Here is a 20,894-nt window from a genome sequence, read left to right on the forward strand (position 1 = left end):
ACAGAAGGATGGAAGAACAACTTGTTGAGATAAATGAAAATCTGAAACAACCTTAGGTAAAAAAGCAGGGTCAGGTTTTAAAATAATCCTACCATCTAAGATTTGAATATAGGGTTCTCTAGTGGATAGGGCCGCTAGCTCCCCTACTCTCCTGGCAGACGTGACAGCTATAAAAAAGGCAGTTTTTTTTAACCAAACTCTTCAGGGGTATAGGAGACAAATGCTCAAAGGGACTCCTACAGAAAGAGTTAAAGGGGTACCCTGGCACTAGTGCTGGGCGGTATACCGGTTCATACCAAATACCAAAATTTTTGTCCTGCACGATATGAATTTTTCCCATACCGCAATACCGGTTGGGCCCCTCCCCCTCGGGAATGAATTATGAGCCCAGCGTTTCGCAGTCCCCACATCGGGGAACTTATCATCTGTGACCCGCGAGCGCTGTTGTGCTTCTCCCTCCCCAATTAATTATCAGCGCTGCGCTGTCCCCATCGGGGAACTAATCACATGTCACCTGCAAGCGCTGCCCTCCTTGTCCTCCTGTTTGTTGCGGGCCGCCGGCGCTGGAACTCTATACTGTACGCTGTATCCCTATGCCCGGTCTGCAAAAGATAAACAAAATAAACTTTAACTCACCTTCCCCCGTTGGAGAGCCATCAGCCCATCACCGGCCGCAGCGATGTTCCACCTCGGCCGGTGATAGGTTGAGCGTACAGTCATGTAAGAAGCCGGCTTCTTACATGACAGTGGGCTCAACCTATCACCGGCCGAGGCGGAACATGGCGCATCCGGTGATAGGCTGACGGTTCTCCGATGTTCCCATCCCCAGGAAGCAGGTGAGGCTGGTCCCGGACCAACAGGAGGTGAGTTAAAGTTTATTTTATTTATCTTTTGCCGCCCGGGCCCCAGGCATAGGGATACAGCGTACAGTATAAAGTTTCAGTGCCGGCGGCCCGCAACAAACAGGAGGACGAGGAGGGCAGCGCTTGCGGGTGACATGTGATTAGTTCCCCGATGGGGGCAGTGCAGCGCTGGGCTGATAATTAATTGGGGGGGGGGGGGGGGGGAAGCAGAACAGTGCTCGCAGGTCACATGATTTGGGGGTGGGGGTGGGGAGAAATACCGTTATATACCGTGGAACCGTCATAAAATTACAAAAATACCATGATACACATTTTTGTTCATACCGCCGCCCAGCTCTACCCAGCGCCAAGACAAGGGAATAAGATGCCTGATCGCGGGGTCCCGCCACTGGGGACCCCCGTGATCTTTCACGCAGTACCCAGTTACCATCAGCCCCTGGGGCATGTTCGCTCCAGGTCTGATGACTGACGATCACGGGGCCGTAAGGAAACCCCCCAACCAGGGGGTTATCGGAGGTCCAGAACACTCTCCACCCCCCCACCCCCCCCAGTCACTTAATCCACTCCATCAGAGGCATGGACTACTCCAGGCTTCCTGCAGGAACAGGAAACCACTGAGGCAGAGAGGGATGTGCATCCTTATTATACTCTAGATAAATCTGGTCTCACCAGCTGGGATTTCTTCCTTAGTACTTTATCCAGCATGGTGGATCCATCTTGAAATGTCCTATTAAGATGGCCGCCTCTGTTAGCTTCCTCTAGCTGTCATCCTCCTTGTGCTGGAGGGCTGTACAGGACTTCCTGGAGACCTTCATCCATTCCTCCGTGCCCTCCTTCAGGCTAGCTTGGCCCCACCTGCTTCCTCTAGCTCTTTCAGGTTTGAAATCTTGAACTTGTATACCATTGACTAAACTCTGATTGGATGTTGAACACTTCCTTACAAGCCAAAGATTTGGTATACATTTATGGTCATGAAATACTTCTTAGCTTCAGCTATTCTATCTATAAGATTCCGCTAGCTCAACTTGTATATATTTTACTTGTTTCAAAAGGCCATCTTGTATTCAATACCCTTGCTCAATTACCTTGATGGGAGGAACATTTCTACTCTAATTTAACATAAAGGTCTTAAAGGGAAACTCCGGTAGAAACAAGTAGAGAACAAATGTTTTCAAATCAACTGGTGCCAGAAAGTTAAACAGATTTGTAAATTACTTGTATAAAAAAAAAATCTGAATCCTTTCAGTACTTATTAGCTACTGTATAAAACAGAGACATTTGTTAAATTCTTTTATCTGACCATAGTGCTCTCTGCTGACACCCCTGTCCGCGTCAGGAACTGTCCAGATTTGAATTATATCCCCATAGAAATCCTCTCTTGCTCTGGACAGTTCCTGACACGGACAGAGGTGTCAGCAGAGAGCACTGTGGTCAGACTGGAAAGAACTTCACAAATTTCTCTGTAGTGTACAGCAGCTGATAAGTACTAGAAGAGTTAAGATTTTTAAATTGAAATAATGTAAAAATCGGTTTAACTTTCTTGCACTAATTGATTTAAAAACATTTTTTTTTCCACCAGAGTTCCCCTTAAATCAATTTTTCCACCTGTGCTTGAGTGTTGTTCTTGTCTGAGCACACAAGCTTCATAGACTTAAAGGGGTACTCCACTGCCTGTTTGTTCTGAACGCTGGGTGAGGGCTGTGGGGGTTGTGACGTCATGTCCCGTGAATGCAAGTCTATGGGAGGGGTGTGGCGGCTGCGTCACGACTCCCACACCCAGCATTTGGAACAAAATGTTCCGAATGCTGGGGCAGTGGAGTACCCCTTTAAGCTCTTGCGAGCAGGGCCCTCACCCCTCTTGTTCATATAATTTGCATATAATTTTGTAATTTTGTCTGTACATGCACCCTCAGAATGGTAAAGTACTGCAGAATATGCCACCGCTTAATAAATATTTGTAATAATTATTATCATTGGTAACGTGACAATACAAGTGGCTCAGCCTCTCTGTGCACTTTTACCACTTACCGCAGTGAGCACACATAGGTAGCTTCTGTACAGAACTGCAGAAATAGCAAAATGCCCGGTTTTTCTGTCGTCTTTACACATATAAGGGAATAGAAAAAAAAAATTAGGCCTTTAAAATATTACTGACTACCTGTCTAGAAAGAACAATGGGAAAAAGAATAAAAGATTCACAGTACCTTTGACATTTGTCACATTCCTATAAACATAAAGAGAGAAGCACGTCAGAGCAGAATGAGCATTTACATGACAAACTCCCAAAGGACTTTACTTAAGCGGTACTTTATGTCCCAGAAAAATAATGGTTCCCATAGTGAAGATTAGTCCTGGATATGGTATATGCTTACTAGGCTTCTATATGCACCTGTCAGTGAATGTGTAGCTTCCCTTGTTGAATTATTCTGTGCAACTGGGTTTTATCTTCCTACACCTGCCTGTAACAAGTTCTCAAAGGACACATGAGCCATTACAGCAGGCAGGGGAGCAATAAATATGACGACTGCAAAGTATCAATTATACTTCCTGGATGCTTCATAAAAAAGTGACAAAACCTTACACAGATTAAATATGGCTGGAAGAGATGACTTGTTCTCTCTCTCTAGAGACATTGGTGGTTTTATTACTGCTAAAGGATTTTACATAGATATGGAATTGTTCAAGTAGAAGAGGAATGTGTATTAGGAGCAAACAATGAATAAGTATGTGACTGTCAATTAAAATGTAGCCATCAATTAAAAGGAAAATTCACAGAATAAAATATTTATCTTTAAAAGGGAAACTGTCATCAGGCATCATCTTAAGTAACAAGTGAAGATCAGGCCCTTTACCATGTCTGGATGTCCTCTTTGTCATCTAATAAAGTGAGTAAAGAAATGACACCACTGAAAAGGACCATCCCACCATCTGAGGAGGATCTTGTTGCTCGTATCTGTGACATCTGCTCTCTTGAATCTCTCACTGCCTCATTGAATGACACTGTGCCTTTACAGAGGGGAACAAAAGTTTGGGTACCCCAGGTAAAAAATTGTATTAGGGTGCGTTCCCACAGGGCGTATACGCAGCGTATTTGACGCTGCGCAAAATGTATGGCAGCAGCGGGAAATACGCTGCGTATCCCTTGCTCACTATACACACAGGGCTTTCCGGCGGCAGCCCTATGTGTGTAGTGAGTTTTAGAGGCGGGGCCGTGTGCCGGCGTATCTGTGACGCGCGGCTCCGCCTCCAAAACTCACTACACACATGGGGCTGCCACCGGAAAGCCCTGTGTGTATAGTGAGCAAGGGATACGCAGCGTATTTCCCGCTGCTGCCATACATTTTGCGCAGCGTCAAATACGCTGCGTATACGCCCTGTGGGAACGCACCCTTAATGTGCATAAAGAAGGGGGAAGTACAAGATATTAACTCTGCAGGGTGCCCAAACTTTTGCAGACACCATTTTTTGTTCTCTGTTATTTTGAAAGTGTAAACGATGGAAATAAAATCTAACTTTTGTTGACATATTATAAGAATGTCTAATCTGTAATTTGATGCCTTTTGGAGATGTTTCCATCTTTCCTTGGCTTCTTTATGCACATTAATACAAATTTTTACCTGCCCAAACTTTTCATCCCCACTGTATTTCTCTCTATGTGGGAGCCGTGGGATCGTTTCACTGACCAACAGCCTCCTTGAATATGTGTATTTCTTTTCTATTCTTCTGCCTCTTTTCTCTCTTTTTCTTTAACTCTTGACTGTCCTTCTACGTGTATGTCTGTCTTTTTTTTTTGGTGTGTGTGTGTGCACCTCTCCAGTTTTGCTGTGGGGAACTTCCTCTAGTTTTTTTGTGTTTTGTCGTATTTCCTTGGATTTCTCCCCACCTCCCCCTCCCTGCTATGTCTACGTATTCAGGTGTTTATGACTGGGTTCTGACCGGATCCGGCTGGGTGAGGGTGTGGAATGTGGGCTATTGATGCTTATTTGCTATTTAATGCCTACCATGTTATCCGTTTCTCCTTTTAGACCCTCGGCCCCTATGCGAAATGGTCTTATTGTTTTCCCTTATTTTATTATGTGAACTATGTACTAAAAATTTACAGTTGGGAAAAAAAAAAATAAAAAACCTTACACCACCCTTGATAAATTCCCCTATTAGGGACCATGCACACTGCAGAAATTTCTCTTGGAGTTATTCTGAGTGGAATTCCACTTGCAGCAGCCTTCAATTGTTTACAATGGGACTGAACTGCTCTGTGCACATTTCTGAGGTTCCAAGGTGGAACTGATGTTTATTTAGTGCAAAATAAGCACAGACTCCACTTGCAATTGTGCAAGTAGAATTTCCACAGTGTGCAATTCTTCAGAAATCCCTGTATAATTGCACAATTTTTACCTTGGTTTGTGTTAATAGCAGTAACATTTCTGTGGTATTTACCACAGACATTTTGCTGCCGATAGCAGCGGTACCACTTAAGCACACAGTCCATTTTGGTTTTACTTCTTTCCAACCTATGACGTACCAGTATGTCATGAGTTGGGCGAGAGGAATACGGCGTGGGCCTACGTCATAACTGGTAGATCCTCACTGCTATCAGCAGCTGACATCTGCCGGTAATGACAGACATCGGAGCTGGCTCCGATCTCCATCATTTTAATAATTAAATGCCATGATCAACAGCAATCATGGCATTTAAAGATTAAAGGTCTGTAATCCCTGGGGCCTAGGGGACCCATCTGCAGCTCCGTAATGTAATCACTGGATGCAGATGGGTTGCTGGGAAAGAACTGGGGAGTTTAGCAACCGAGCGCCAAAAACATAGATCAATGTGATGCAATAGCATTACATTGATCTATATAAACCAAAATGGGGCCAAAAAAATGTGTAAAAAAGTTTTTAAAAATATAACAAAAATGCCCCAAATAAAAAAAAATGTAAATCATATCACCCCCATTTCCAATTTTTAAAAAACACTAAAAAATAAACATGTCTGGTATCGCCGCATGTGTAATTCCCCGATTTAATTCTGACAATCCAGAACAAAAAAAGGCATAAACAAAAAAAATCAAAATGCCAAAATAGCTGATTTTTGGTGTCATCATGTCCGTGAACAAACTTAAAGGGGTACTCCGGTGAAAACCTTTTTTCTTTTAAATCAACTGGCAGAAAGTTAAATATATTTGTAAATTACTTCTATTAAAAAATCTTAATCCTTCCAGTACTTATTAGCAGCTGAATGCTACATAGGAAATTCCTTTCTTTTTGGAACACTGATGACATCACGAGCACAGTGCTCTCTGCTGACATCTCTGTCCATTTTAGCAACCATGCATAGCAGATGTATGCTAAGGGCAGCATGGTGGCCCAGTGGTTAGCACTGCTGCCTTGCAGTGCTGGGGACTTGGGTTCAAATCCCACTAAGGACAACAATAAATAAAGCGTTATTATAATAACGTCAGCAGAGAGAACTGTGCTTGTGATGTCATCAGAGAGCATTCCAAAAAGAAAAGAATTTCCTCTGTAGTATTCAGCAGCTAATAAGTACAGGAAGGATTAAGATTTTTTAATAGAAGTGATTTACAAATATGTTTAACTTTCTGCCACCAAATGATTTAAAAGAAAAAAGGTTTTCACCGGAGTACCCCTTTAATCAAAGTGATCAATAAGGTTGTATATACACAAAAGTGGTACTGTTAACCCCTTAATGACGCAAGACGTAAATGTACGTCCTGGTGCGTTGGTACTTAACGCTATCAGCAGCCAGGGACCCGCTGGTAATGGTGGACATCCGCAATCGCGCTGATGTGTGCCATTAACCCCTCAGATGCCGTGATCAATACAGATCACGGCATCTGCGGCACTAATATGAATGATCGGATCGCCCGTAGGGCTGCCAGAAAAAAATTAAATTCAAAAATAAAATTTGCTGAGTCCTTAAATGGCCACTCATTAAAATTATTTTTTGCTATTGTACTCCTTATGGTAAATAAAAAATATTTCTAATATACTTTGTTTAAAAAAAATTAAGTTCTCTTTGTTTTATTTGTGCTTAAAAAAGCTCAGGAGCACATTTTCCTCCATCTCATCCACAGACTTTGGACCGAAACCCAAACACAGAAAGTGCAGCCTGGAGTGCTGAGGGGGGGGGGGGGGGGTGTCCAACCAACAGCATATGGCAGTTAAGTGTGAGAGGAGCTATGATGGACACACCCCCCTCAGCACTCCAGGCTGCACTTTCTGTGTTTGGACTTTGGTCCAAAGTCTGTGTATAAGATGGGGGAAAATGTGCTCTTGAGCTTTAAGCACAAATAAAACATAGAAAACTTAATTTTTTTTAAACAAAGTATATTAGAAATATTTTTTTTTTACCATAAGGAGTGCAATAGCAAAAATTAGTTTTAATGAGAGTTACCCCTTTAAGGCCCAAATGGGCTGAGTCCTTAAGGAGTTAAAAACTACAGCTCACGTCGCAAAAAATAACAGGTGGAAAAATAAAGTTATAGGGGTCAGAACATGGCATTGAACAATTTTTCTCTTCTTTTTCAAGTTTTTAATTTATACTGACCCAAAGAATAAAGATGACATGCTCGCGGTGTTCGGCGACCCCCCCCCAAATCATGTGACCCGCCAGCGCTTTTCTGCACCCCCCCCAATTAATTATCAGCCCAGCGGGGTACTACTCACAGATGTCAGCTTCAAGCACTGCCCTCCTCCTCTTTGATGGGAGTTGTAGTTTTGCAACAGCTGGAGGTCCGCAGGTTGGAGACCACTGCTGTACGCTGTATCCCTATGCCCCGGCTGCAAAAGATACAGAAAATAAACTTTAAACTCACCTACGTCGGCCACACGCTGGGGACTGGAACGCCGGACGGCCGTCAGTCTATCACCGGCCGGAGCGATGTCCCGCCCCGGCCAGTGATAGGCTGTCATGTAAGAAGCCGGCCAGAGCTTCTTACATGACAGTGGGCTCAGCCTGTCACTGGCCGGGGCAGGACATCGCTGTGGCCGGTGATAGGCAGACGGCCGTGCGGCGTTCCAGTCCCCAGCGTGTGGCCGACGTAGGCGAGTTTAAAGTTTATTTTCTGTATCTTTTGCAGCTGGGGCATAGGGATACAGCGCACAGCAGTGGTCTCCAACCTGCGGACCTCCAGCTGTTGCAAAACTACAACTCCCAGCATGCCCGGACAGCCGTTGGCTGGGAGTTGTAGTTTTGCAACATCTGGAGGTCTGCAGGTTGAAGACCACTGGCGTACAGTATAGAGTTCCAGTGCCCAGCGACCCCCAAAGAGGAGGAGGGCAGTGCTTGAAGGTGACATATGTGAGTAGTACCCCGCTGGGCTGATCATTAATTGAGGGTGGCAGAACAGCGCTGGCGGGTCACATAGGATTAGTTCCCCGATGTGGGGACAGCGCTGTGCTGGGCTGATAATACATTCCCGAGGGGGGGGGCCAAACCGGTATTGCAAAATGGGGGAAAATTCATATTGTGCAGCCCAAAAAAAAAACAAAAAAAAAAAAACACGGTATTCGGTATGAACCGGTATACCGCCCAGCCCTACTACAACATGTTCTACTATGTTGGCTCACAATAAAGCATGACTAAAACTATATATTTATTATGATTTCCGTTCAAGTAGTACTGATTGCGGAGGGGTCCGGCTGCTGGGAACCCCTGCCAACTGCTGTATGGTACCCTTGTGAACGGAATGGGAGAGTCAGAGACACATGAGACACATGAGTACAGCGCTTGTGTATCTCTGTCTCTTCCATAGAGATGCATGGAGAGGCATCCATGCACAAGGAGAGCGTAGGCACTGAACAGGAGATCGCAAGGGGTCCCAGTGATCAGACACTTTCCCCTATACTAAGGAGAGGAGATAATGTGTAAGGTAGCGGAGTACTCCTTTAAGAACCGTGAATATATAGAATAAAGTCAGAATAGTTTACACTACCATTGTAGCATTACAAGGATGTTTTGCTAAGTCCACAGTCCCTCGAGATGCTCTCTGCTGTTTCTCCCTTTCTCTGCGACTCTCCGCCTTCTTGCGGGCACCAGTCTTCTTCTTGGGCATTTTTCTGTTGCTGTAGTGAAAGACAGGCAAAGGAGGCATTGTGTATTCATGATCTGTAAATGATACCGCGACTTATCACTTATATTATCACTTAATATAACATTATTATGCCACATGACACCATTAGTACCACCCCCTTCCTCTTTTTTCAGTCATGTAGCTGTTGATAAACGTTATTACTTGTGTTGTTGTAAAAAAAATCTGTTTATTACTTTCAGGGCCTTGGAAATGTCAGACCTGATAGAGCTCCAAAGGGGAATGATTGTTGGTTCGCACCTGGTTAGTTGCTGATTTGAGGATGTGTGTTGAGGTTTACTGTTTTCTTTATCACATCTCAATATCCAAAGGCCAAAAAAACATTTGCAGACAGAGGTAGCTGTGATCAAAAGTCAAAGCTTGACATGTGGAACTAAAAAGCACTTTATCAAATTGTAGCTAGAGCCCTTAAACTTACTCTGGTGCTGTGTGGCAGTATAACTCCTGCACTGTATGGCATTTTTACTCCGATTACTCTGGTGCTGTATGGTAGTATAGCTTGGGAATGGTGCAGCAGTATTACTTTTGTGTTGTATGGCAGCACTATTTGGGTAGATATAGCAGACTGCTTGGGTAATGGCAATCTTACTCATGTACTATATGGCAGTATTAATTAGGTATATGGCAGATTCCTTGGGTAATGTATGGCACAATTACTTGAATATTTTATGGCAGTATTGCATACATAATGTACGGCAGTATTATAAAGCCGTTGTATAGCAATATTATTTGGGAACTGAACAGCAGCATTCCTCAGGTACTGTAACTCAAAAATGGCTGGACCGATTTGTGTAAGTAATACATCATTTTACTCAGGTCAATCTGCACTATATCCCAGTATATTGGTGAACCAGCTGTCAGTTTTCCTTTAAATAACTCTTACCAACCCCATTTGCCACAATTGCAGTCCAGACTGCATTCCATCTGCTCAAAAGCACAGATTTGGTCTCCTGCTGGACTGGCAGGGGACAAAACGCAGGAAGTGCTGTCTGGCTATAGGTAGCAAAGAGCACTCGCTCTCTGCCTGTGTATGAAACAGAAAGAGTGAGTGCTATTAACTGCCAAGACAGCACTTCCTGAGTTTGGTCTCCTTCCAGTCCAGCTAGAAACCAAAGTCTGTGCTTTTGAGCAGATGGAATGCAGTCTGGACCAGAAGGGAGACCCCTAGTGGCCAGATTCAAAAAGCCATGAAAGTGGCATAACTTTTTTTTATTTATTTTTTATTTTTATTTTTTTTACAGGGAGTAAATTACAAATCTTATTTATTTTACCTGCTGTACCATAAGCAAAAATTAAATAATAATTTGAACAATCTTTATAACAAAAGACAGACTAGTAAGGGAGGAAAGTAAGTGTGTGGTATACAGATAGAAGAAAAACCACTGTGACACCCTCCCTAATAGTATTTAACCCATGAATGTGACTCCAAAATTAAACATAAGCAAAAAAAAAAAAAGCAAGAGAAGCCCAAAAGAGTCACTTGTACAAGAATAAAAATACATTTTTATTAGGTTCACACATAAAGAGGAAAACAATACATCACAAAAAGCGGCCAAACCGGATACCCTGCAGCAGGGATGGTGGTGTGGGGGTATTGCACATAAGCCAATAATCCAACGCGCGTTTCGGCACGCTGACCTTTGTCAGTCCACTCCCGGACGAAGGTCAGCGTGCCGAAACGCGTGTTGTAGTGGTTGCATCCCGGTCCCTGCAATCTTCCAGTGATCAATGAATCCTGTTGTGGGTATTATGCCATGTCTATATTTTAGGGATCGACCGATATCGTTTTTTTTAGGGCCGATACCGATAATCGGTGGAGGTTAGGGCCGCGGTGCGGGCATTATCGGCTTATCGGCAAGGTAATTGCCGATACCGATAATGCCCAAAATCGTGCTTATCGGCCATACCGCTAATCCGTTGATCCCTACTATTTTTACCATTATGCACTTTATTAACAGCACCTTACTTTAGTTGCACTTTGCATCTTGTCATACTGTATAAATTTTATGCTGCTATATAGATTGAAGTGTGTAGTTATATACACTGCTTGATTATTGGCTTATGTGCAATACCCCCACACCACCATTCCTGCTGCAGGGTATCCGGTTTTGCTGCTTTTAGTGATGTATTGCTTTCCTCTTTATGTGTGTACCTAATTTTAGTACATATCAATAAAAATTTATTTTTATTCTTGTACAAGTGACTGTTTTGGGCTTCTCTTGCTTTTTTTTGCTTATCTTTAATTTCAACAATCAGAGTGCTTCAAATTGAAAGATAAGCTAGGGAGAATGGATACTCGTGAAAGAATGCAGTTAGAACCTTCACACTTATATTGAGACATATGCCTAAAGCCCCTTTCCCACTACCGGTATGTTCCTGCATTCTGATACCCGGTATTCAGCAATAACGGGTCATGAAAAAATTGATAAAATAACTGAATACAATGGATAACTGATGACCAATTTTGATGGACATTTTATCAAAATAACAGACATGTGCCATCCGTTATCACCCATTATAGTTCGTTATTTTATTTCCATATGACTTTCTGGTTGTGATACTGTACTGAGCATGCTCAGTACAAATAACGGAAGCTAACGGAAGGTGAAAACAAACGGACGCTAACATGTTCTTTGCGACGTTCTTTGTGGATGTTCATCCGCAGACTTCAATGTTAAATTTTAACGCCCATTATTTTTGACAGAACAAAAATGTGCATGCACCATCTTTTGTGCCGTCAAAAAAAACAGACGTTAGTAATAACTGATGCTAAAGGATGGTCAAAAAATCTCAATGACCTGAATGGGATTTTTTGATGGCCGTTTTCAGGATCTGACAGCATTTCATGATGGAAGTTTTTACAGGAGGATAACGGTAGAGTGAAAGGGGCCTTGACCACTTAGGGACCAAGGGCGTACCACTACGCCCGTGGGAATTTCAGGTCCTCCCATGTCGGAGATAGCCACAAATCGCCGGTGAATTCCCAACGACGATTCCGGGTCATACGGGTCTCCAATGACCCGGTGACCAGAAAAAAAAGGGGGGTTCGGGGTTGTCCAAGACACCCACGATCCCCCTGAAGGGACAGGAGTGAGGTGCCACCCCTCCTATCCCTGCTATTGGTCGTTCAGAAGCGACGACCAATAGCAGATCGGGGTCAGGGGGGTGTCAACGTTTGGTTCCTCCGCTCTGCCCACCCACTGTTGTCCGGGCAGAACGGGGGAACCGACGGGGACCGGCGCAAAAGGTCCACTTACCCATCGGCAGTGGATGGCGATCGGTGGCAGTAGAGGGCGGCGATGTGGCTCCCTGGATCCTACGAAAGCTGGTGAGTTGCCTAGCAACGTCTGGAGGCTTACAGTTTTGGAGACAACTATACAGTGGTCTCTAAACTGTAGCCCTCAAGATGTTGCAAAACTACAACTCCTAGCATGCCAAGACAGCTGTTTGGGCATGCTGGGATTTGCAGTTTTGCAACAGCTGGAGGGCTACAGTTTGGAGATCACTGTGCAGTGGTCTCTAAACTGTGGCCCTATAGATCTAGCAAAACTACAACTCCTAGAATGCCCACACAGCAGTTTACTGTCTGGGCATGCTGGAATTTGTAGTTTTGCAACATCTAGAGGGCCACAGTTTGGAGATCATTGTGCAGTGGTCTCTAAACTGTAGCCTTCCAGATGTTGCAAACCTGCAAATCCACTAGCCTGTTAGAGTAAAATGTTTAATTTTTTTACACTAACATGCTGGTGTTACCCCATACATTTTATTTTCACAAGCGGTAAAAGGAAAAAAAAAATATATAAAAAAACATTTGAAACAATTTCTCCTGAGTACGGAAATACCCCATATGTGGGCGTAAAATGTTCTGCGGGCACACAACAAGGCTCAGGAGGGAGAGCGCACTATGTACATTTGAGGCCTAAATTGGTGATTTGCACAGGGGTGGCTGATTTTACAGAGGTTCTGACATAAACGCAAAAAAATACCCACGTGTGACCCCATTTTGGAAACTACACCCCTCACGGAATGTAACAAGGGGTATAGTGAGCCTTCACACCCCACAGATGTTTGACTAATTTTCATAGATGGGAAAATGAAAAAAATAAATAAATAATTCACGAAAATGCTGGTGTTACCCTAAATTTTTCCTTTTCACAAGGGAAAATAGGAACAGCCCCCCAAAATTTGTAACCCCATTTCTTCTGAGTAAGAACATACCCCATGTGTGGATGTAAATTGCTCTCCAGGCGCACTACAATGCTCAGAAGAGAAGGAGCGCCATTGGGCTTCTGAAAAGAAAATTTGTCCGGAATTAAGGGCCACGTGTGTTTACAAAGCCCCCGTAGTGCCAGAACAATGGACAGTCGCAGGTGGGGAGTTTGACTGGGGCGGTACACCTGTCAAACTAACGCAGGTGTCCTAAGGCGAGCTCAGGGAGGACAGAAACCTCCCGGGGAGTAGAAGGGCACATGTGACCCCATTTTGTAAACTACATCCCTCATGTAAAGTAATAAGGGGGGGGGGGGGGGATGTGAGCATTTACGCCCCACAGGTGTGTGACAGATTTTTGGAACAGTGGTCGGTGAAAATGAAAAATGTAATTTTTCATTTGCACAGTCCACTGTTCCAAAGATCTGTCAACGGCAGTGGAGTGTAAATACTAACTGCACCCCTTATTAAATTCTATGAGGGGTGTAGTTTCCAAAATGGGGTCACATGTGGGAGGGTCCCCTGTTTTGGCACCACGGGGGGGGGGCTTTGTAAACGCACATGGACCCTGACTTCCATACCAAACAAATTCTCTCTCCAAAAGCCCAATGACGGTCCCCCTCTTCTGAGCATTGTAGTGCACCAGCAGAGAACTTGACGTTCACACATGGGGTATTTCCTTACTCAGAAGAAAAGGGGTTACAAATTTTGGGGGTCATTTTCTCCTATTACCCCTTGTAAAAATTAAAAATTTGGGGGGAAAAATGCATTTTAGTGAAAATGTTTTATTTTTTTTCATTCACACATCCAACTTTAACAAAAAGTCAAACACCTGGGATGTGTTAAGGCTCACTGTACCCCTTGTTACGTTCCTTGAGGGGAGTAGTTTCCCCATGTGTTTTTTTTTGCTGTTATGGCACCATAGGGGCTTCCTAAAAGCGACATGCATGCCCCCCAAAAACCATTTCAGCAAAATTTGCTTTCCCAAAGCCAAATGTGACTCCTTCTCTTCGGAGTGTAGTTCGCCCGCAGAGCATTTTACATCCTAACATGGGGTATTTCCATACTCAGAAGAGATGCGGTTACAAATTTTGGGGGGCATTTTCTCCCATTACCCTTTGTGAAAATGGTAAATTTGGGGGAAAAACTGCACTTTAATGAAAATTTTTTTTTTTGCATTTACACATCCGACTAACGAAAAGTCGTCAAACACCTGTGGGGTGTTAAGGCTCACTGTACCCCCTGTTACGTGCCTTGGGGGGGGTGTATTTTCCAAAATAGTGTGCCATGTGGGGGGGTTTCCTGCTGTTCTGGCACCATAGGGGCTTCTTAAATGCGACATGCCTCCCAAAAACCATTTCAGCAAAATTCACTCTCCAAAATCCCATTGTTGCTCCTTCCCTTCTGAGCCCTCTACTGCGCCCGCCGAACACTTTTTACATACACATATGATGTATTTCCTTACTCGAGAGAAATTGGGTTACACATTTTGGGGGGCTTTTTCTCCTATTACCCCTTGTAAAAATTCAAAAACTGGGTCTACAAGAACATGCGAGTGTAGAAAAATTAAGATTTTTAATTTTCGCCTTCACTTTGCTGCTATTCCTGTGAAACACCTAAAAAGGGTTAAACTTTCTGAATGTCATTTCGAATACTTTGAGGGGTGCAGTTTATATAATGGGGTCATTTGTGGGGTATTTTTAATATAAAGGCCCTTCAAATACACTTCAAAATTTAACTGGTCCCTGAAAAATTCCGATTTTGAAATTTTTGTGAAAAGTTGGAAAATTGCTGCTATACTTTGAAGCCCTCTGATGTTTTCCAAAAGTAAAAACATGTCAACTTCATGATGCAAACATAAAGTAGACATATTGTATATGTGAATCAATATAAAATTTATTAGTAATGTCTATTTTCCTTAGAAGAGAGCTTCAAAGTTTAAATTTTTTCATCAAATTTTGGAATTTTCCACCAAGAAATGATGCAAGTTTCGACAAAAATTTACCACTAACAAAGTGGAATATGTCACGAAAAAATCGGAATCAGAATGATAAGTAAAAGCATCCCAGAGTTATTAATGCTTAAAGTGACAGTGGTCAGATGTGCAAAAAAAACGCTCTGGTCCTTAAAATGGTCTTGGTCCTTAAAGGGGTATTCCAGATTTTTTTTAATTTTACTATGCTACAGGGGCTGTAAAGTTAGTGTAGTTCATAATATAATGTCTGTACCTGTGTGTAGGGATGTCCCGATACCGATAATAGTATTGGTGCAGATACTATCCATTTGCATGGTATCGGGGACTTGTTGAATGTCCCCAATACCATGTCCGATACCTGCTGCCGCTCCACTGCCCCGTTCTCCCGTCCGCATCATAGTGTTCCATGGAGGAGCATGTGAAACATACACCAGTCTACCTCCTCCCCTGCACCCAGCGTAACGCTACGGAGGAAGCAGAGTGACGTATATGTCACATGCTCCTCCATAGGATGCCATGATGCGGACGGGAGGACAGGGCAGTGGAGCGGCATCACCCGACAGAGGACTGATGTCTACAGGGGGGGCCTGCTGCTGTCCAAAGGGTGGCCCTGCTGTCTACAGAGGGGCCCTGCTGCTGCCCAAACAGGGGACCCTGCTGCTGCCCAAACAGGGGGGGGGATAACCTGCTGCTCCCCAACCGGCGGGGGGGGGGGGGGGGGGGGGGGTATATCGGGACATCCCTGCCTGTGTGTGATGGTTTTCTCACAATTCTTCTGTGATTTTCCCCCCCAATATTTATTTTTACCAGCATACAAAATGACTTGTCTCAGATTTTTCCCAGGTTGCAATGCGGCCGAGACCTTACTCACTAGTCAGCTGATGACAGGGAGCCTGTCTGCTTCAATGGGTAGAGTGATCGCTGGGTGGAAGTGAGATCAATCTGCAACTAATGCAACAGCTGTAGGCACCCTGATTGAAAACCACAGGTCTTTTGAATGGATGCAGCTCATTTATGTTTCAATGGGTGGGATGGCTGATGTGTGGGAGGGAGGAAAATGGAATTATGGGATTTGTAGGCAAAAAAGAAAAGTCAAACAGGAAACACCAGTTCACAAAAAGCTAGCCACAGTGTTCTGGTAATCTCACAGCATAGCCACTTAGCCCCAAGACAAGCGCAGATCCTTCCTAAGCATGTCCATTACTGTCTGACAGGTACGTACTAAAATCACCTTATGGTGGATAACCCCTTTAATGTACAATGTTTACTTTTTCTTTTGTATTAACTTAAAAGAAAAAACTTTCAAAAACTACTTAAAGGGGTTATCCACCATAAGGTGATTTTAGTACGTACCTGGCAGACAGTAATGGACATGCTTAGGAAGGATCTGCACTTGTCTTGGGGCTAAATGGCTATGTTGTGAGATTACCATAACTCTGTGGCTAGCTTTCTGTGCACTTGTATTTCCTGTTTGCCTACAAATCCCATTTTCCTCCTTCCCACACATCAGCCACCCCACCCATTGAAACATAAATGAGCTGCAGACCTGTGGTTTCCAATCAGGGTGCCTCCAGCTGTTGCATTACTTGCAGATTGCTCTCTCCACCCATTGAAGCAGACAGGCTCCCTGTCATCAGCTGACTAGTTAGTCAGGTCTCGACTACATTGCAAGCTGGGAAAAATCCGAGACAACAGTCATTTTGTATACTGGTAAAAATAAATATTGGGATGAAAATCACAGAAGAATTGTGAGAAAACCATCCACACAGGTACAGACACTATATTATGAACTACACTAACTTTACAGCACCTGTAGCATAGTCAAATAAAAAAAAAATCCTGGAATACCCCTTTAAAAAAGAAGTGACATTGCATCACTAGAAGGGAAATTACAGAACAGCCTCACTTAAATATTGTGACACAAATACCTGCATAGACCTTTTATATGCAACTGCTGGGAAAAGCCATATATTGTATTATTCACTTGGAGAAGGGGAATTGCTTGTGGGACAATTACGTGGATATTATGAAACCAAAAACCATATATATATATATATATATATATATATATATATATATATATATATGTTGTAGAAGTTTGATTTCATGAAGAGGATTAAGTTGATTTTTTTTTTTTTTTACTGATTTCTATTGATATACAATTAGGATTTTACCCTTTAGTTCAGTGTTTCCCAGCCACAGTGCCTCCTGCTGTTGCAAAACTACAACTCCCAGCATGCCCGGACAGCCAAAGGCTGTCCGGGCATGCTGGGAGTTGTAGTTTTGCAACAGTTGAAGCGCTCTGTTCGGAAAACACTGCACTAGTTGTATATGTGGTGCCTTGTGAGCTGTCACTGTACACACTGTATCAGTGCTCTGCCCCTCTGTGTGTTGGGGGATCCCCATATCCAAGCAGACTGAAGCCCCAGTGCACGGTGGGGGGAAGTTTAGGAGACGTTGAAGCAGACTGTCTTGTAAGAGCCATGTTCCGGACATCACCTCCTCAGCCCGGGCCACCACACGAGCCCACAGGCGGCTTGTGATCACCAGCACGTACCTTATGGCAGTAACGTACACCGGAAGAGAAGGTCTGTACGAACCTCTGTCCCTGCCGTGCGGCCTGTGGGTCACCAGCTGCTCTACTTACAGCCAATAGCTGAGCCTCTCTCTTTTCACTCTATTACTACAAGGATTGTGATTGGCTACAATACTGGCGAATCCTGTGAGACTAAGCCGACATGTGAAAACTAGAGCGACAACAAAGTGTATAATGATGTCTGTAGGACAGTAGCCATGTTTCAGGAGACCTAGCAAAGGCTATTTTCCCTGTGAGATGTGGTATTATTGACAACTAAACTCTATGAGAAAGATTTATCAAGACCTGTGAAGAGGGAAAGTTTCTCATATTAACCAATCAGATTGCTTCTTTTATTTTTAAAGGGGTTCTTCGGTGCTTAGACATCTTATCCCCTATCCAAAGGATAGGGGATAAAATGCCTGATCGCGGGAGTCCCGCCGCTGATGACCCCCGAGATCTTGCACGCGGCACCCCGTTTGTAATCAGTCCCTGGAGCGTGTTCGCTCCGGGTCTGATTACGGACGACCACAAGGCCAGCGGCGTGTGATGTCACGCCTCCCCCCCCCGTGTGACGTCACGCTCCGCCCCTCAATGCAAGCCTATGGGAGGGGACGTGATAGCTGTCACACCCCCTCCCGTGGGCTTGCATTGAGGGGCGGAGCGTGACGTCACACGGGGGGGCGGAGGCGTGACGTCACACGTCGCCGGCCTTGTGGTCGTCTGTAATCAGACCCGGAGCGAACACGCTCCAGGGACTGATTACAAACGGGGTGCCGCGTGCAAGATCCCGGGGTTCCCCAGCGGCGGGACCCCTGCAATCAGGCATCTTATCCCCTATCCTATCCCCTACCCCTTTAAGAGGCCTTTTTAAAAAGTTCCTACTTGGCAGTTTTTTTTTTGGGAAACTATCACGGCAGTTTTTTTAAGTTAGAAATGGGACCAGAAGAAGAATAAGTTCTTTCTTTATATTTCCCCATTCCTTTTGAATACACTTCTGGCTTTTATTTAAAAAAATGCAGTGGTTAGTTTTCTTAACCCCTTAATGACCATTTTGCACTTTCATTTTTTCCCTCCTTACTTTAAAAAAAATCATAACTCTTTCAATTTTGCACCTGAAAATCCAATTTTGTGCCACCAATTCTACTTTGTAATGACATCAGTCATTTTACCCAAAAATCTACGACGAAATGGAAAAAAAAAAAATCAATGTGCGACAAAATTGAAGAAAAAACACAATTTTTTATTTTTGGGGGCTTCCGTTTCTACGCAGTAAATTTTTTGGTAAAAATGACACCTTCTCTTTATTCTGTAGGTTCATACGATTAAAATGATACCCTACTTATATAGGTTTGGTTTTGTCGTACTTCTGGAAAAAATCATAACTACATGCAGGAAAATGTATACGTTTAAAATTGTCATCTTTTGACCCCTATAACTTTATTTTTCCGCGTATGGGGCAGTATGAGAGCTCATTTTTTGCACCGTTATCTGAAGTTTTTAGCGGTACCATTTTTGTATTGATACGACTTTTTGATCGCTTTTTATTCATGATATAAAAAGGGACCAAAAATGCACTATTTTGGACTTTTGAATTTTTTTGCGCATGCACCATTGACTGTGCGGTTTATTTAATGATACATTTTTATAATTTGGACATTTCCGCACGTGGCGATACCACATATGTTTATTTTTATTTGCACAGTTTTTTTTTTTTTTTTTTAATGCGAAAAGGGAGGTGATTCAAACTTTTAATAGAGAATGGGTTAAATTATCTTCATTAACTTTTTCCCCCCACTTTTTGTTTTGCAATGTTATAGCTCCCATAGGGGGCTATAACACTGCACACACTGATCTTTTACATTGATCATTGGTTTCTCATAGGAAACCATTGATCAATGATTCTGCCACTTGACTGTTCATGCCTGGATCTCAGGCACTGAGCAGTCATTCGGCGATCGGACACCAGGAGGCAAGGTAAGGGACCCTCCTGCTGTGTCACAGCTATTCTGGATGCCGCGATTTCACCGTAGACATCCCGAACAGCCCCCTGAGCTAACCGGCATTGTTTTACTTCACTTTAGACGTGGCGTTCAACTTTGAACGCCGCGTCTAAAGGGTTAATAGCGTGCGGCACCGCGATCAATGCCACACACTTTTAGCCACAGGTCCCGGCCTCACCGTGGCCCTGCGTTACAGAAAGGGAAAGGACTCAGGACGTACCGGTACGTCCTTGGTCCTTAACAGGTTAAAAAAAAACTGGCAAGTGGAAACCCAGCCTTGAGGTACGTTCACACATGCACATTTTGTTAAGATTCTTTGTAGTGTTTTTTCTACCTATAGAAGTTAATATGTAGCAAAATAAGCTTTGCAAAATCTGCAGCAAAATCCGAACGTGTGAACAGACTGCAGTGGCAGTTTTCCAAAAAAGAGGCCAGAAAAACCTGTGTGGAAACCTAGCCTTATAGGGGGACATTTATCAAAGCATTAAGTAGGTTTTTGTTTTTGCTTAAAATTGTCTCAAAAAAAGTCGCATATGCAACTACACTATTTTTTGTGTGACTTTGTGATTGTGCAGTGCCCCAAGCAAAAAAAATAAATAAATAAAGAAACTTGATTTTTGACTTCCAGTGGTCATATTTATCAAGTCGCATCGCATGAAAAAAAATAAAAAAATACTAAATTTACTCCAGCTCAGTCATGGAGCAGAAAAAGCCACTACCAAAGCAAAAAAAAAAAAAAAAAATTGCTTATGTGAAAGAAATTTATACACAGGCTGAAACCAGTTGATAAATAAGTCGCACATGAGCAAAAAAAATTGTAAGAAAAAATAACTAAAAAAAAGGAATACATAAGCAAACATTGATAAATGTCCCCATAGTTTTTCTCGCTCCTGACTCTCCATTTCCACCTCCCTCATGTCTCAGAAGTATATCGTTCAAGACATGGAGGGCTGGTACTACATTGCGTGGTTGGAAACACGCTCGCATGCGGTGACCAATGGCAACACAATGTTGCCGAACTTGTGTCACTATCATGCAGCCATTGGTCATCACATATACTGTGGCAGCAGGCAGGAGATGTCACATAGGCTTTTTTAAGAGCATGTTCTGTCCGCTTAATATAGAATTTATGTCCTGAATGGAGTCCCTAGGTTAGGGTGG

General features: G+C 43.4%; 1 protein-coding gene across 5 annotated transcripts in view; it reads right to left on the reverse strand.

Annotated features, from left to right (window-relative positions):
• The window catches only part of ZNF330 (zinc finger protein 330), a 38,894-nt gene extending 21,028 nt beyond the window's left edge, over positions 1 to 17,866 (reverse strand). Inside the window, exons 1-4 of one of the 5 annotated variants that reach the window (XM_056562915.1) lie at positions 17,713 to 17,866; positions 8,816 to 8,945; positions 3,068 to 3,087; positions 2,892 to 2,962 (exon numbers count right to left, since the gene is read on the reverse strand). In XM_056562915.1, coding sequence (XP_056418890.1) covers positions 2,892 to 2,962; positions 3,068 to 3,087; positions 8,816 to 8,935 — 211 coding nt within the window. In that variant the 5' untranslated portion in view covers positions 8,936 to 8,945; positions 17,713 to 17,866. The other 4 variants (XM_056562919.1, XM_056562917.1, XM_056562916.1 and 1 more) reach the window with 4 other exon arrangements.
• Between the last annotated feature and the right edge of the window lie 3,028 nt (positions 17,867 to 20,894).

The sequence above is a fragment of the Hyla sarda genome, chromosome 1 (genome assembly GCF_029499605.1).
Source record: "Hyla sarda isolate aHylSar1 chromosome 1, aHylSar1.hap1, whole genome shotgun sequence".
Lineage (NCBI taxonomy): Eukaryota > Metazoa > Chordata > Amphibia > Anura > Hylidae > Hyla > Hyla sarda.